Source organism: Saimiri boliviensis, chromosome 1 (genome assembly GCF_048565385.1).
Source record: "Saimiri boliviensis isolate mSaiBol1 chromosome 1, mSaiBol1.pri, whole genome shotgun sequence".
Classification (NCBI taxonomy): domain Eukaryota; kingdom Metazoa; phylum Chordata; class Mammalia; order Primates; family Cebidae; genus Saimiri; species Saimiri boliviensis.
The window spans coordinates 54,008,707-54,026,727 of record NC_133449.1 but is presented as its reverse complement, the minus strand read 5'-3'; the positions used below and the strand labels follow the sequence as shown (position 1 = coordinate 54,026,727).

The window sequence follows — 18,021 nt, the reverse complement described above, 5'->3', positions numbered from 1 at the left end:
CATAAGGTCAGAAGATTGAGACCACCCTGGCCAACATGGTGAAATCCCATCTCTGATAAAAATACAAAAACTAGTCAGGTGTTGGGGCACACACCTGTAGTTCCAGCTACTCAGGAGGCTGAGGCAGGAGAGTCACTTGAACCTAGAAGGCAGAGGTTGCAGTGAGCCAAGATTGGACCACTGCACTCCAGCCTGGGTGACAAAGCAAGACTCCATCTCAAAAAATATAATAAAAAAAAGAATAAAAAAGAAATAAAACCTCTGAGAAATAAGGGATTAAATAAAAAGGCCAAATCTATGAATCATTGTCATCCCTGAAAGACACAAGGAAAAGGCAAACAACCCTGAAGACATATTTCAAAATATCATCCATGAAAACTTCCCCAACCTAACTAGAGAGACCAATAATCAAATGCAGAAATACAGAGAAGACCTGCAAAATTCTACAAAAGATTATTGGCAAGATATATAATCATTAGGTTTTCCAAGGTTTAAATGAAAGAAAGAATCATAAAGGCAACTGGAGAGAAAGAGTAGGTCACCTACAAAGGGAATCCCATCAGGCTAACAGCAGACCTCTCAGCAGAAATTCTACAAGCCAGAGAGACAGGAGGCCTATATTCAACATTCTTTAAAAAAAAAAAAAAAAAAAAATCAATCAAGAATTTTATATCCAGCCAACCTAAGTTTCCTCAGTGAGGGAGAAATAAGGTTCTTTTCAGATAGGCAAATGCTAAGGGAGTTTGTTATTACCAGACCAGCCTGAAAAAAGATCTTGAAAGGAGCACCAAATATAAAAAGGAAAAACCATTACCAGCCAATACACACACACTTAGATACACAGACCAGTGACACTATAAAGCAACCACACAAACCAACCGGCACAATAATTAGCTAACAACATAATGACAGTGTCAAATTCACATATATAAATACTAATCTTCAATGTAAACAGACGAAATTCCCCACTTAAAAGGCACAGAGTGGCAAGCTGGATAGAATAGCTAGACCCAATAGTATGCTGTCTTTGAGAGACCATCTCACACACACAGTGACAGTCACAAGCTCAAAATAAAGTGATGGAGAAAAATCTACCAAGAAAATAGAAAGCAGAATAAAAGCAGGGGTTGCAATCCTAATTCCAGACAAAACAGACTTTAAATCAACAAAGATTTTAAAAAACAAGCCAAAAAAAGTATTACACAACAGTAATGTCTTCAACTCAACAAGACCTAATTACCTTAAATATATATGTACTCATAGCCAAAGCAATACTAAGCAAAAGGAACAAATCTGAAGGTATCACTTACCTGACTTCAAATTATACTACAACGCTATAGTTTCCAAAAACAGCATAGTACTAGTATAAAAAATAGTCATGTAGAGCAATAGAACAAAATAGAGAATCCAGAAATGAAGCCAAATACTTACAGCCAACTAATTTTTGACAAAGCAAACAAAAACATACATTGAGGAAAGGATACCCTATTCAATAAATGCCACTGGGAAAGCTGGCAGGTCACATGTAGAAGAATGAAACTGAATCCTCATCTCTACCTTATACAAAAATCAACCCAAGATCAATCAAAGACTTAAGTCTAAGATGTGAAACCATAAAAATTCTAGAAGATAAACATCAGAAAAACTCTTCTAGAGACTGGTTTGGGCAAAAAAATTGTGACTAATACCCAAAAAAGCAAATACAGCAAAAGCAAAAATAAATAAATGGGATCTAATTAAACTAAAATGCTTCTACACAGCAAAAGAAATAATCAGCAAACTAAACAGAAAGTCCAAAAAGTAAGAGAAAATATTTGTAAATTACACATCTGACAAAGGGCTAATATTGAGAGGCCACAAATAAATCAGCAAGGAAAAAAAAACAATCCAACCAAAAAAATGGGCAAAGGACATGAATAAACAATTCTCAAATGAAGATAAAAAGGCAACAAACATATGAAAAAATGCTCAGCATTGCTATTTATCAGATAAATGCAAATTAAAACCACAATGAGATACTACCTTACTCCTGCAAGAATGGTCATAATCAAAAAGTCAAAATAATAGATATTGACAGGGATGTGGTAAAAAGGGAATGCTTTTACACTCCTGGTGGGAATGTAATAGTACGATCACTATGGAAAACAGTATGGAAGTCCTTAAAGAACTAAATGTAGAACTACTATTCAATCCAGCAATCCCACTACTTGGTGTCTACCCAAAGGAAAAAAGTCATTATATTAAAAAGAAACATGCACATGTCTGTTTATAGCAACACAATTTGCAATTGCAAGGATATAAAACCAACCTAAGTGCCCATTACCATACAATACTACTCAACCATAAAAGATGAACAAAATAATGTATTTTGAAGCAACTTAGAATAATGGTCTTCAGCCCTATTCAAGTGAAGTAACTAAGAAATGGGAAAACAAGATGGCCACATAGGAAGAATCTGGAGTGCAGTTCCCAGCGAAAGCAATGCAGAAGGTAGTGATCTCCACATCTCCAACTGAGGTACCAGGTTTATCTCAATGGGACTGGTTGGACAGTGGGCGTAACCCAAGGAGGGCAAACCGAGGCAGGGCGGGGTGCTACCTCACCCAGGAAGTGCAACTGGCAGAAGGACCCCCCTCCTACCCAAAGGAGGCCATCAGGGACCTTTCCAGCCACTCCGACACTCCATTTCAGATCCTGCACTTCTCCCATGATCTTTACAGTCCACAGACCAGGAGATATCTACCGGGCTGACAAGCACCACGGGTTTCCAGTATGGATCTGAGCAGCTATTCCAGCTGGCGCTGTGGGTTTTCAGCACAAAGGTGGGTGGCCGTTTAGGCTAGTGCCTGGAACACCTGCGAGACAGTGCCTCCCACTCCCCTGAAATAAGGGGAGCTGGAGGAAGGGAGCCAAGTGATCTGGCTTGGTGGGTCCCACCCCTACAAAGACCAGCAAACTGAAACCCTCTGGCTTGAGAGTTTTGCAGCCAGCACAGCAGTTTCAGCTCAACCCAGGATGGTAAAGTTCAGTGCAGGGAAGGGCTTTCAGCATTGCCAAGGCAGTTCTAACCTTACCTGTGTAAACAAAAGTGCAAGAAGTTTACACAGCAGCTGGACAGAGCCCATGGCAGCTCAGCAGTGCCTTTGCAGACAGACTGTAACTAGACTCCCTCCTTGCTGGGCACGGCATCTCCGAAAAAAGGCAGCATCATGTCAGGGACTTATAAATAAAGCCCCAGCTTCCCAGGACAGAGCACCTGGGAAAAGGGGTGGTTGTGAGTTCCACTGTAGCAGACTTAAATGTCCCTGCTCAGCAGCCCTAAAGGGAGCAACGGAGCTCCCATCACAGCACTTGAGCTCTGATAAGGGACAGACTGCCTCCTCAAGTGGCTCCCTGACCCCCAAATATCAAAAAAAACACCTCATACAGGAGAGCTCTGGCTGACAGCTGGAGGGTATCCTTCTGGGACAAAGCTACCAGAGGAAAGAAGAGGCAGCACCTTTCCATGCTACCTGCCAAGGGGTCCATACAGCATTGTTCTGGTTTCCCATCGTAACTTAAAGGGAAACTTTCACAATGTCTGGAGCCCTTGATGTCCTGCAAATGAAGGAGGAGGATGTCCTTAAGTTTCTTACAGCAGGAACCCATTTAGGTGGCACTAACCTTGACTTCCAGATGAAACAGTACATTTATAAAAGGAAAAGTGATGGCATCTACATCATAAATCTGAAAAGGACCTGGGAGAAGCTTCTCCTGGCAGCTTGTGCCATTGTTGCCATTGAAAACCCTGCTGATGTCAGTGTTATATCCTCCAGGAATACTGGCCAGAGGGCCACGCTGACATTTACTGCTGCCACTGGAGCCACTCCAATTGCTGGCCGCTTCACTCCTGGAACCTTCACTAACCAGATCCAGGCAGCCTTCCGGGAGCCATGGCTGCTTGTGGTTACTGACCCCAGGGCTGACCACCAGCCTCTTATGGAGGCATCTTATGTTAACCTACCTACCATTGCTCTGTGTAACACAGATTCTCCTCTGCACTATGTGGACATTGCCATCCCATTCAACAACAAGGGAGCTCACTCCGTGGATTTGATGTGGTGGATGCCAGCTCAGGAAGTTCTGTGCATGTGTGACACCATTTCCCATGAACACCCGTGGGAAGTCATGCCTGATCTCTACTTCTACAGAAACCCTGAAGAGATTGAAAAAGAAGAGCAGGCTGCTGCTGATAATGCTGTAATCAAGGAGGAATTTCACGGTGAATGGACTGCTCCACCTCCTGAGTTCACTGCTACTCAGCCTGAGATTGCAAACTGGTCTGTAGGCAAGCAGGTGCCCTCTGTTCCTATCCAGCAGTTCCCTACTGAAGACTGGAGTGCTCCACCTGCCACAAAAGACTGGTCTGCAGCTCCCACTGCTCAGGCCACTGAATGGGTAGAAAAAACCACTGAATGGTCTTAACCTGTTCTTGTGCGGGCTGTTAAACAACATGGAAATAAGACTGATGGAAAATAAACATAGAGGAAGGAAGGAAGGAAGGAAGGAAGGAAGGAAGTGAGAGAGAGAGAGAAAGGACGGAGGGAGGGACGAAAGGAGGGAGGGGGTGACAGAGGGAAGGAAGGAAGGAAGGAAGGAAGGAAGGAAGGAAGGAAGGAAGGAAGGAAGGAAGGAAGGAAGGAAAAAAACCAGGCAGCAATCCTTGCTGTTCTGCAGCCCCACAGGTGATTCCCAGACAAGCAGGGTCTGGAGTGGACCTCCAGCCGTCCTGCAGCAGAGGGGCCTGTTAGAAGGAAAACTAAAAAACAAAAAGAAATAGCTTCAACATCAACAGAAAGGATGTCCACTCAGGGACCCCATCTGAAAGTGACCAACTTTAAAGACCACAGGCAGATAAATTCACAAAGATGGGAAGAAACCAGTGCAAAAAGGATGAAATCACCAAAAGCCAGAATGTCTCTCCTCCTTCAAGAGATCACAACTTCTCACCAGCAAGGGAACAAAACTGGATAATGAATACTATGCAGCCATAAAAAAGGATGAGTTCATGTCCTTTGCAGGGACATGGATGAATCTGAAAACCGTCATTCTCAGCAAACTGACACAGGAACAGAAAACTAAACACCATGTGTTCTTACTCATAGGTGGGTGTTGGACAATGAGAACACATGGACACAGGGAGGGAAACATCATCCCCTGGGGTCTGTTGGGGGGTGGGGGGCTAGGAGAGGAATAGTGGGGGGTGTGGAGATTGGGGAGGGAAAACACTGGGAGAAATACCTAATGAAGGTGGGGGGGGATGGAGGCAGCAAACCACCATGGCATGTATACCTATGTAACAATCCTGCAAGATCTGCACATGTAACTCAACATTCAAAGTATAAGAAAAATATATATAAGAAAGAGAGAGAGAGAGAAAAAGAGAAAATTCTTAAAAAATGTTACAAAAAAAAAGAAATGGAAAACCAAATATTATTATGTTTTCACTTATAAGTGGTAGCTAAGCTGAGAGGATGCAAAGGCATAAGAATGTTATAATGGACTTTGGGGACTTGGGGAAGCGTGGGAGGAGGTGAAGGATAAAAGACTATTCATTGGGTTCAGTATACACAGCTCAGGTGATGAGTGCACCAAAATCCCAGAAATCTACACTAAAGAACTTATCCATGTAACCAAAAACCACCTGTACCCCCTAACACTATTGAAATAAAAATAAAATAAATATTCACCCAACACAGGAGTACCCAGATTTATAAAGCAAGTTCATAGAGACTTACAAAGAAACTTCAACTCCCACACAATAACAGTGGAAGACTTCAACACTCTATGAACAGTATTAGAAAAGTTATTGAGGCAGAAAATTAACAAAGATATTCAGAACCTGAACTCAGCATTGGACCAAACGGATCTGATAGACCTCTGCAGAACTCTCTACCCAAAAACAACAAAATATACATTCTTCTTATCACCACATGGCACATACTGTAAAATCAATCACACAATTGAACATAAAAAAATCCTCAGCAGATGGAAATAAATCAAAATCACATCAAACACATTCTCAGACCACAATACAATAAAAATAGTAATCAAGACTTAAAATAATTGCTCAAAACCATGCAATTGCAATTAAATGGAAAATAAGCCTGCTTTTTAGTGACTTTTTCCTTAATAATGAGATTAAGACAGAAATCAAGAAGTTCTTTGAACTAATGAAAACAGAGATGCAAAATACCAGAATCTCTGGGACACAGCTAAGGCAGTATTAAGAGGGAAATTTATAGCAGCAAATGCTCACATCAACAATTTAGAAAGATGTCAAATTAACAACCTAACATCTAAACTAAAAACATTAGAGAACCGGGAGCAAGCCAATCCCAAAGCTAGCAGAAGACAAAAAAATAACCAAAATTAAACTTTAACTGAAGGAGAATGAGACATGAAAACCCATTCAAAAGATTGAGAGATCCAGGAATTGTTTTTTTTTTTTTAAAAAATTATATATATATATATATATATATATATATATATATATATATATAACATATAGATAGATAGATAGACCACTAGCTAGACTGACAAAGAAGAAAAGATAATCCAAATAAACACAGTGAAAAATGACAAAGCGGATGTTACCACTGCCCCACAGAAATACAACTAACCAGAGACTACTATGAACATCTCTATACACACAAAACTAGAAAACTTTAAAAAGATGGATATATTCTTGGGCACATATGCCCTCCCAAGACTCACACAGGAAGCAATTGATTCCCTGAACAGAACAATAATGAGCTCCAAAGTTGAATCAGTAATAAATAGCCTACCAACCAAAAAAAAAGCCCAGTACCAGACAGATTCACAGCTGAATTCTACCAGATATATAAAGAGCTGGTACTATTCCTACTGAAACTATTATAAAAAAATTGAGAAAGAGGAACTCCTCCCCAACTCATTATGTGAGGCCAGCATCATCCTGATATGAAAATTGGCAGTGGCCAGGTGTAGTTGCTCATACCTGTAATCCTAGCACTTTGGGAGGCTGAGGCAGGAGGATACCATGAGCCCAGGAGTTTGAGACAAGCCTGGGCAACATAGAGAGAGAAGATAGTGTCTCTATATTAAAAAACAATAATAAAAAGAAAAGAAAATCTGGCAGAAACACAACAAAAAAGAAAATTTCAGGCCAATATTCTTGATGAACATTGATGTAAAAATCCTCAACAAAATGCTTACAAGCTGAATCTAGCAGCACATCAAAAAGCGAATCCATGACAATCAGGTAGGCTTTATCACCAGGATATAAGGTTGGTTCAACATATGCAAATTGATCAATGTGACTCATTACATAAACAGAACTAAAGACAAAAATCACATGATTATTTCAATAGATTCAGAAAAGGCTTTCAATAAAATTAAGATTCCTTCATGTTAAAAACTCTAAATAAACTAGGTATTAAAGAAACATATCTCAAAATAATAAGAACCATCTATGACAAAGCCACAGTCATCATCATATTGAATGGACAAAAGCTGGAAGCATTCCCCCTGTAAACTAGCACAAGACAACCATGCCTCTCTCACAACTTTGATTCAACATGGTACTGGAAGTCCTGACCAGAGCAATCAGACAATAAATAAAGGGCATCCAATCAGAAGGAGAGGAAGTCAAACAATCCCAGTTTGCAGACAACATGATTTTATATCTAGAAAATCTCATATTCTCTGCCCAAAAGCTCCTTCAGCTGATAAACAACTTTAGCAAAGTTTCAGGATACAAAATCATGTGGAAAAATCACTAGCATTCTTATACATCAACAACAGCCAAGCCAAAAGCCAGTCAGGAACCCAATCCCATTCATAATTGTCACAAAAAGAACAAAATACCTACGAATACAGTTAACCTGAGAGGTGAAAGTTTGCTACAGTGAAAATTACCAAATACAGCTCAAAAAAATCAGAGATGACACAAATGGAAAAACATTTCATGCTCATGAACAGAAAGAATCAATCATTAAAATGGCCACAGTGCCCAAAGCAATTTACAGATTTAATGCTATTTCTATAAAACGGCCAATGATGTTCTTCACAGAACTAGAAAAAAAAGTATTTTAAAATTTATCTGAAACCAAACAAGAGCCAAAATAACCAAGGCAACCCTAAGCAAAAAGCACTAAGACCCAGTTTCTAAATACACTTACAGGACTACAGTCACCAAAACAGCATGGTATTTACTGGTACAAAAACAGACACACAGACCAATGGGACAAAATAGAGAGCCCAGAAATAATGCCACATGCCCACAACCATCTGATATGCAACAAAGCTGACAAAAAAAAAAAAAAAAAACAAGCAATACAGAAAGGATTCCTTAATCAATAAATGGTGTTGGAATAACTGGCTAACCATATGCAGAAGAGTGAAACTGGACCCCTTCCTTGTATTATATACAAACATCAACTAAAGATGGATTAAAGACTTAAATGTAAAACCCAAAACTATAAAAATCCTGCAAGACATCCTAAGCAATACCATTCTGGATATAGGAACAGGCAAAGATTTCCTGACAAAAATGCCAAAAGCAATCACAACAAAAGCAAAAATTGACAAATGAGATCTAATTAAACTTAAGAGCTTCTGCACAGCAAGAGACTATCAACAGAGTAAAAAGACAATCTACAGAATAGGAGAAAATATTTGCAAACTATGCATCTGACAAAAGTCTAATATTCGGCATCTATAAGGAACTTAAGAAAAAAAACACCATTAAAAAGTAGGCAAAGAACATGAACACTCTGCAAAAGAAGACATATATGCAGCCCACAAGCATATGAAAAAAAAAAGCTCAATATTACTGATCCTTAGAGAAATGCACATTTAAATCACAATGAGATACCATCTCACACCAGTCATAATGGCTATTACTAAAAAGCATAAAAATAACAGATAAGGTTGCAGAGAAGAGGGAATGCATACACACTGTTTGTGGGAGTATAAATTAGTTCAACCACTGTGGAAAGCATTGTGGTGATTCCTCAAAGAGTTAAAAACAGAACCACCATCTGACTCAGCAATTCTGTTACTGGGTATATACTCAAAGGAATATAAATTTTTACCATAAAGATATATGCACATTTATGTTCATTGTGGCATTGTTCATAATAGCAAAGACTTGGAATCAACCTAAATGTCCATCAGTTGTACATTGGATAAGGAAAATGTGGTACATATACCATGGAATACTATGCAGGCATGGAAAAGAATGAGATCATGTCTTTTGCAGGAACATCAATGGAACTGGAAACCATCATCCTTAACAAACTAAGGTAGGAACAGAAAACCAAATACCACGTGCTCTCACTGATAAATGGGAGTTGAATGATGAGAGCTGACCTAGACACAAAGAGGTGAACAACAGATACTGGGGCCTCCTTGAGACTGAAGGGTGAGAGAAGGGAGGGGGACCGAAAAACTAACTATTGGGTACTAGGCTTAGTACCTGGGTGACAATTGGTACAACAAACCCTCGTGACACAAGTTTACCTATAAAACAAACCTGCACAAGAACCCCTAAACCTAAAATAAAAGTTAAACAAAATAGTCAAATAGTTCCATGAGTTTGTTTTTTTTTTTTTGGGGGGGGGGTGGGGGGGCAGTGTATGTGTGTTTTATTAAAAAAAAAAAAAAATAGCCCCTTGGTCTCCTACCCTCACTTGACCACTGCAAAATACTGAGCTGAGTATTTTAATATTTCCCTTAGAATTATTTGAGGCTTTCTCTTTATCATTATTATGGATTTTCCATATTTGGAGATGAAGATTTAGCTCTCTTTCACACAATTGCCTCTTTTTCTAACCACACACATGCACATTTCCCATCTGCCCAGTACAGAAATGTGTAATTTTGGTTATATCAGTATTTGGTGTTAACTTCATAATGACATAAGTACTACTGAGAGCTGAGTAGCCTAAAGTAATATGCCTTTTCCTTTCCTGCATATCAATTTGTTTCTCATGAAAAAAATAACTGCTTTACGGCTTCTTTTTCTTAGTTTCCCTGTTTAGTTGCGACTGACTTGTCCCCAAACTCTGACCCCACCTGTTACCCCTCTATATATTTCCATGCTCATCTTCTTTAAAAAGCCAGTCCCTAGCCTTCTGGCCAGCTGCAGTCTGAGCTGGCTGCTCTCTGGGCCTGCTGTTGTCTCAGGTTTTCCCTTCAGCATCATTCTGGGATTCCCTCCATGCATTACCTCTCTCTTGATTTACTCCCTCATTTTCATTAGATACATCTTTCGGTGGCTTCCTGAGAAAGTGTGCATGAAAGACAAAATATTTCAGACCTAACCTCTTACAAAGTTTTTACTCCATTCTTACGCCTGCTTGATAATTTGACTGAGTTTCGACTTCCAGGGTAGAAATGTTTCCTCCCAGAATAGCTTTCATAAAGCTATGTTCCATTGGATTCTAATATCCAGCATTATCCTGAGAAGTCCAAAGTCAGTGTGAATTCTATGGAGTTTCAAGCAGGGCTGAGATTTGGGGAGAATAAACCTGGATCTCAGCATCTTAATGTCTTTTCTTTGGGGCTGGTCAAAATTTCTAGAGAAGGCTCTTATAATGTCCCAGCTGGAAAATATAATCCTGGAAGCCCACACTGGGGGCTAGGTGGGAAAGAAGGCTGGAGATCCCCAAATTCAGTAAACAAACCTGTACTTATGATGTCCTGCCCTCAACTGTGACTGATGTTCCAGAAAAGAGACTTTCTCCTTCGTTCTCTTCAGAAGATAAACCTCCAGTCTTCTGCCAGGGTGAAAAGGTACCACTCACTTAGAGGGGAGTAAGCTCTGTGTCTAATGGCTTTTTCAAAAGTTTGTTAAAATGTCCTCAAACATTCCTCCTTTTAACAAAAGGGCATCTATTTAAAAGGCCAACCACAAACATCATATTTAATACTGAAAGATTGATCTGGAACAAGACAGGGATCTCCACTTATGCCACTTCATTCAACATTGTACTGGAGATTCTAGCTAGGTCAGTTAGGCAAGAAATTAAGTAAAAGGCATCCAGATTGAAAGAAAAAGTGAAACTGTATTTTGAGATGATATAATCTTATACATAAAAAGTTTCTATGAAATTCATACAAAAGAATTATTAGAGGCAGTAAACAAGATTGCAAAACACAAGATCAGTAGATAAAACTCAGCCATATTTCTAAACACTAGCCATGAATAATTTGAAAATAAAATTAAGACAACAGTAGCATCAAAAATAATAAATTACTTAGGAATAAATTCAATGAAAGGTTAAGACTTGTACACTGAACTGCTATAGCTTCTTTTCATAATAATCCTAAAAATAATATCTTCCTGTGGGACTTTACTGTCATTAATATAAGCATTAGCATAAATAATATAACCTGAAGCAATACCATATGACCTTTGTCACTGCACGCAGTTAGGTCCTGAAATATTAAATGATATTTTATATCCCCACTACTAGAGGAATCCTGATATTGTAAGTTCTTCAAAAGGAATGTTTAAATCTCTGACTGAAAGGTGGAAAAAGCACAAACCCCCTCCCTTAAGTTACAACCATGGTGTGACTTTGAAAAGACCCTACAAGTCACCACATGGGGCCACAACACAAGGAACACATGTGAGCGCATATGCTGCCTCCCGTGATAGCATGTACTTTCAAGCAGGCTCAGAAAGAGTGAGTCTGCTTTCCCCATCTTTTTCACATGGATCACCCACACTGGAGCCATCTCTACCTCCCCTCGCTATGTACTCCCCACTTAATCATTTGTCCCTCCAGTGTTTTCCTAATCATATAACCCTTTCCTGAAAAACATTTGCTTGTGGCTCAGTGATCTCTGGGATGAAAATAGGGGTCTTTATAATCTGACCCCAACATACATACACAAACACATTCTTCCCAAATACTGAAGGAAAACATTACGGCATCCATGAAAATCTCCTCAGTGATGTAGTCCCCGAACACCAGTTGACTACTGCCAAGTGTACATGAGACGTCCTTAAGGGAAAGATCTATTTTAGGTTGCAGAGGTCCGTTTTACACAGGTGAGGAAACAATGAAATTTGACCATTGATGCAATTCAATTTTATACTCAAAAGTTAGTAAAGTATGGGGAAGCGTGGGTTTCACATATTGAGGTAATAACAGAATTGGAACTCCAAATGAGGGCTTATGACTCCAAGTGTGAAGTTCTTGTTCCTGAGTCAGGATCTTACTCCATATGCCAGAAGTTAACAGCTTAGCCCTTATCTTCCAGCAAGAATTAATGACTCCTCTTTTAGATTCTAAAGAATTGACTGTACTGTCTACCCAAACAAGATGGCCTAGGTTATAGCAGCTTGAAAGCAATAGAAGCAGTTTATCTACACCAGAATAAAAATAACTTTTTTATTCATCATCACAGATTCATCCTGGAGGAAAAAAAAACATGCGGACATAAAGAATGTGGAAGCACATATATATTGCTAGATATTCAAGCAGGAATGGTGTATGTATCTGTATCTACAGATATAGACATAGGTTGGATGTGGTGACTTACACCTGTAATCATAGCACTTTGGGAGGCCAAGACAGGAGAATTGCTTGAGGTCAGCAGTTTAAGACCCGCCTGAGCAATACAGCAAGATCACATCTCCACAAAAATAAAAATAAAAAATACAATTGTTAAGGCATACTGTTGCAGACCTGTAGTGTAAGTTACTCAGGAGGCTGAGGCAGGAGGAACACTTGAGGCCAGGAGTTTGAGGCCAGCCTGGGCAACAAAGCAAGACACCATCTGTACAAATAAATAAATAAATAAACTGGCCAGGTGTGGAAATACATGCCTGTAATCCCAGCTACTCAGGAGGCTGAGGTGTGGGGATCACTTGAGGCCAGGAGTTTGAGACTAGTCTAAGCAACGTAACAAGACTCCATCTGTAATAAATAAATAAATATGCTAGGTGTAGTGATGTGTGCCTATAGTCCCAGATACTCAGAAGCCTGAGGTAGGAGGATTTCTTGAGTCCAGGAGTTTGAGACTGCAGTCACCTATTACCTCACACCACTGCACTCTAATCTGGGCAGCAGAGAGAGACCCTACTTTTTTAATTTAAAAAAAAAAGCTATAAATACACATATACACATTAGAGTTAATTTGCTAATATTATCATGGGAGGTTTTTCAATTAATATTTTCCTTTAATAATCTATTTTGACACTGTAACTTTTTAGAAGAAAATGACTTTTAAAAGGATACAGTTCTTACTAATTTGCATCTCCACATAAAATTTATTAGAATTACCTTAGAATTATTTTAGCTGTTCCATAGAAAGTATGATAAGATGATGTAATGAACCAGGTAACACTATGTCTGACTATAATGACATCTGACAACAATAACTGTGTTGTTTTGTAACATATGTGTGCATACTGCATGCCTTGCCTAGCATAATACTAGTGTCTTAGTCTGTTTAGGCTGTTGTAACAAAGCATCAGACTGGATGGCTCAGACACAACATCTATTTCTCATGGTTTTGGAAGCTGGGAAGTTCAAGATCAAGGCACTAGTAGATTCTGTGTCTGGTGAGGGCCCACTTCCTGATTTACAGACTGCATCTTCTCACTGTGTCCTAACGTGGCGAAAGAGGAAGAAGAGCTCTCTGGGGTTTCTTTCATAAGGGCACTAATCCCATTCACAAAGCCTCCACCATCATGACCTAATCATCTCTCAGAGATCTAACCTCCAAATACCGTTACATTGGAAAGTAGGTCTCAATGTATAAGTTTTGGGGGGGATACAAGCATTCCATCTATAGCAACTATTAACTTGATGATATATGTTCAATTTGTTTGGAAATCTTGTTCTGTGGAGTTCTCTAATCTTTCAAGTGTGCTGGTTTGTTTCATTTCAAGTGTCTTTTAAATCCCAACTCAAAGAAAGAATTTCATTTTGGTTCGAATGCTATAGTTTGATTTTTAGTTTATGTTGTGAATATTTTATTTAATATTGTCTTCTTAAATAATTTTATTGTCATCCTAAAATTCTTTTAACAGAAACAAAAATAAACATCAGTTTTTTTAAATTACACAGACTGGAAGTCCTAGCCAGAGCAATCAGGCAAGAGAAAAAGAAATAAAACACATCCAAATAAAAAGAGAAAAAGTCAATGTCTCCCTCTTTGACGACAATATGATTCTATGTCTAAAAAACCCGGAAGACTCCACCAAAAGGCTCCTGGAGCTGATAAACAACTTCAGCAAAGTTTCACAATACAAAAATGAATGTATAAAAATCAGTCAGATTTCTACATACCAGTAATGTTCAAGCTGAGAGGCAAATCAAGAATGTAATCCAATTATAATAACCACACACACACATAAAAAAATAAAAAATAAAACATAAAACATAAAATACCTGGGAATACATTTAATGAAGGAGGTGAAAGATCTCTACAAGGAAAACTACAAAACATTGCTTAAAGAAATCATAGATGACACAAACAAATGGAAAAATATTCCATGCTCATGGATTGGAAGAATCAATATTGTTAAAATGGCCATATTGCCAAAAGCAATCTACAGATTCAGTGCTATTTCTGTTAAACTACCAATATAAATTTTCACATAATTTTTTTTAAAAATTCTAAAATTCCCATGGAACCAAATTCATATGGAACCAAAAAAGAGCTCAAATAGCCAAACCACTCCTAAGCAAAAATAACAAAGCTGGAGGCATCACATTACTTGACTTTAAACCATACTACATAAGGCTAAAGTAACCCAAACAGCATGGTACTGACATAAAAACAGATGCATAGACCAATGGAACAGAATAGAGAACCCAGAAATAAGACTACAGACCTATAGCCATCTGATCTTAAACAAGGCCAACAAAAATAAGCAAATGAGAAATGACTTTCTATTCAATAAATGGTGCTGGGATAGCTGGCTAGCTATATGCAAAAGAATGAAACTAGACTCCTATCTTTCACCAAATAAAAAAAAAAACTAACTCAGATGAATTAAAAGTTTAAACATTAGACCTCAAACTATAAAAATCCTAGAAGAAAACTTAGGAAACATTATTCTGGAAATTGGCCTTGGAAAGAATGTATGATTAAGTCTCAAATGCAATTGCAACAAACATGAAAACTGACAAATGCGACCCAATAACTAAAGACCTTCTCCACAGCAAGAAATCATCAACAGAGTAAACAAACAATGTACGGAATGGGAGGAAATACCCACAAACTGCATTTGACAAAGGTCTAATATGCAGACTCCATAAGGAACTTATATTAACAAGCAAAAAACAATCCCATTAAAAAGCAGGCAACGGACAGGAACTGGCAGTTTTCAAAAGAAGACATACAAGTGGGCAATAAACATGAAAAAATGTTCAACATCACTAATAATCGGGAAAATGCAAGTCAAATCCACAATGACACACTGTCTTACATAAGTCAGAATGGCTATTACAAAAATGTCAAAAAACAACAGATGTTGGCAAGGCTGCAGAGAAAAGGGAATGCTTATGCACTGTTGGTGGGAATGTAAATTAATTCAAATACTGTAGAAAGCAGTTTGGGGATTTCTCAGTGAACCTAAAACAGAACTACCATTCAATACAGAAATCCCGTTTCTGGATGTATAACCAAAAGAAAACAAATCATTCTACCAAAAGGACATGTGCACTCATGTTCACTGCAGCACTATTTACCATAGCAAAGATGTAGAATCAACCTACATGCCCATCAACGGCTAATTGGATAAAGAAAATGCAGTACAAATACACCATGGAATACTACACAGCCATAAAAAAGAATGAATTCAAGTTCTTTGGAGGAACTTGGTTGCTTATGTGAAGCAACATGGTCATTATGCTAAGCAAATTAATGCCAGAAAACAAAACCAAGTACTGCATATTCTTGCTTATAAGCAGAAGCTAAACATTGGGTACTCACAGACCTAAAGATGACAACAATAGACACTAGGGACTACTGGTGGGGATTGGAAGGGAACAAGGGTTGAAAATTTACCAGTTGGGTACTACACTTACTGAGTGATGGGATCATTCATATCCCAAGCCTAAGCCTTACACACACAGAATACCTAGGTAACAAACCTGCACATGTACCCCAGAATCTAAAAGTTGAAATTATTTTAAAAATTATGTAGGCTGTCAAGTTGAACCTCAAAATTTAGAGCTAAATTAAGCAAACAGAAAAGATATACAGGATTGAGCTAACTTTAGTTTGCAGTCTAGTATTTTGAAAAAGATAAATCCTTGTGTGTTATATGCTTTATATCAATTATATATTATTTTCTGCACAGACATTTTGAATCAATTCACAGACCTATCCACCAGAAAAATATAAGAAATTGTTTTTCAACATTTAAAAATATATGAAACAGATAAGTTAACACTTGTAAGGAGTTTATACAATAGAGATTTGCTTAATATGTTTATATTTGAACCCACAACTATCACATAATCTCTACAAAGTCTTGATCTTGTTGTTTCCCATCATCTGTGTGTACTCAGTGTTTGACCCAGACTATGACACATAGGTACATATGTTTCTCAATTACATGGATTAATTTCTGAATAGTGAATTTGTTTTTAAAGTTGTTCTATTTTTCCAAATTTTGAAAAGTAAAAAAGACCAAAATAACTTTTCTATGCATTCATGAATTTAAGCAAGTTGGAATGCAGTTAAAGACCATGCAGATAAAATTGTGAAATAGCCCAAAATGTTACCTACAGGTTGTAGAGTGACATCAGTAGAGTCACTTTGTGTATTGTCCGCAGGTTATGGTTGCAGAATCTGTACTCTCCAAACTTATAACCTAATACTTTCTATGACTTCTAAAGAATACAATTTTTTTATTTGATCATTTTTCAGTAACTGATTTTTCTGAATGCTTGTTCTCTTTTACAAATTGTATCAAGTCAAAAACAATTTTTCTTTGTTCCTGAAAGATGAGAGCAATTTTACACAGTAAAACAAATTAAAAATTATGTCATCAATATTGATAAAAGCTTTGTATTATTTTTATTGGAAACAGTGATGAAAATGTACTTCTATTAAACATTTTACAGTATATCATATTGATTTATTACTTTTCCATTCATGGCACATAAAATAGTTAATGAGGACTATTTTTTTTTTAGTTTGGCAGGCAACATGAAATCATTTGCCATCTCTGATTAGGAAATTAGTGTAGGATAAGTTATATACGTGTGCTGAATATGGTAAGACTTGCCAACCAACCTATGCCACCCCTCATTTCACCTGGTTTATAGAGCCTTTTATGCCTTTAATACACCAGAAAACAGACCAGGAGAAAGCTTTTTAAATCTAAAGAATGAAGAAACACCTCCAGCCAAAAAAAAGACAGCTTCTTCTACATCCCCCTTCTGTGCAAAAGACATTTCTACATCCCCTTGTCTGTGCAAAAAAAAAAAAAAAAATTCAAGCATCACATCTACAAATATTGATTTATCCCCAAACCTGCCCCTCCCTCATTAGTAACATCATTATTGCTCACACCCCAAAACTGAGTATATTTCATTCCTCTCTTTCCCTTAACCCCCATATCTGACCAACTACAAATCTCATTTGCATTATCCTCTAAATACATTCCAAAATCAATAGTTTTTTTCTTCAGCTTTTAAGTACAGGGGTACACATGCAGAATGTGCAGGTTTGTTACGTAGGTAAACGTGTGCATAGTAGTTTGCTGCACAGATCAACCCATAAACCTAGGTATCAAGCCTAGCATCGATTAGCTATTCTTCCTGATGCTCTCCCTTCCCTGGCCCCCAAAACAGGCCCCAGTGTGTGTTGTTCCCACTCATGTGTCCATGTGTTCTCATCAATCAGGTCCCAACTTATAAGTGAGAACCTGTGGTGTTTGGTTTTCTGTTCCTGCATTAGTTTGCTGAGAATAATGGCTTCCAACTCCATCCATGTTCCTGCAAAGGACATGATCTCATTCAT

General features: G+C 38.1%; 1 protein-coding gene across 1 annotated transcript; it reads left to right on the top strand.

Annotated features, from left to right (window-relative positions):
• The first annotated feature begins 3,576 nt into the window (after positions 1 to 3,576).
• LOC120360396 (small ribosomal subunit protein uS2-like) lies at positions 3,577 to 4,464 on the top strand. Its single transcript, XM_039460589.2, has one exon. The coding sequence runs from the start codon at positions 3,577 to 3,579 to the stop codon at positions 4,462 to 4,464; it is 888 nt and encodes a 295-aa protein (XP_039316523.2).
• Positions 4,465 to 18,021: the final 13,557 nt, after the last annotated feature.

Bases quoted from the DNA above. Each gene is read 5' to 3' on its own strand.
- LOC120360396 (XM_039460589.2), top strand. From the start codon at position 3,577: ATGTCTGGAGCCCTTGATGTCCTGCAAATGAAGGAGGAGGATGTCCTT.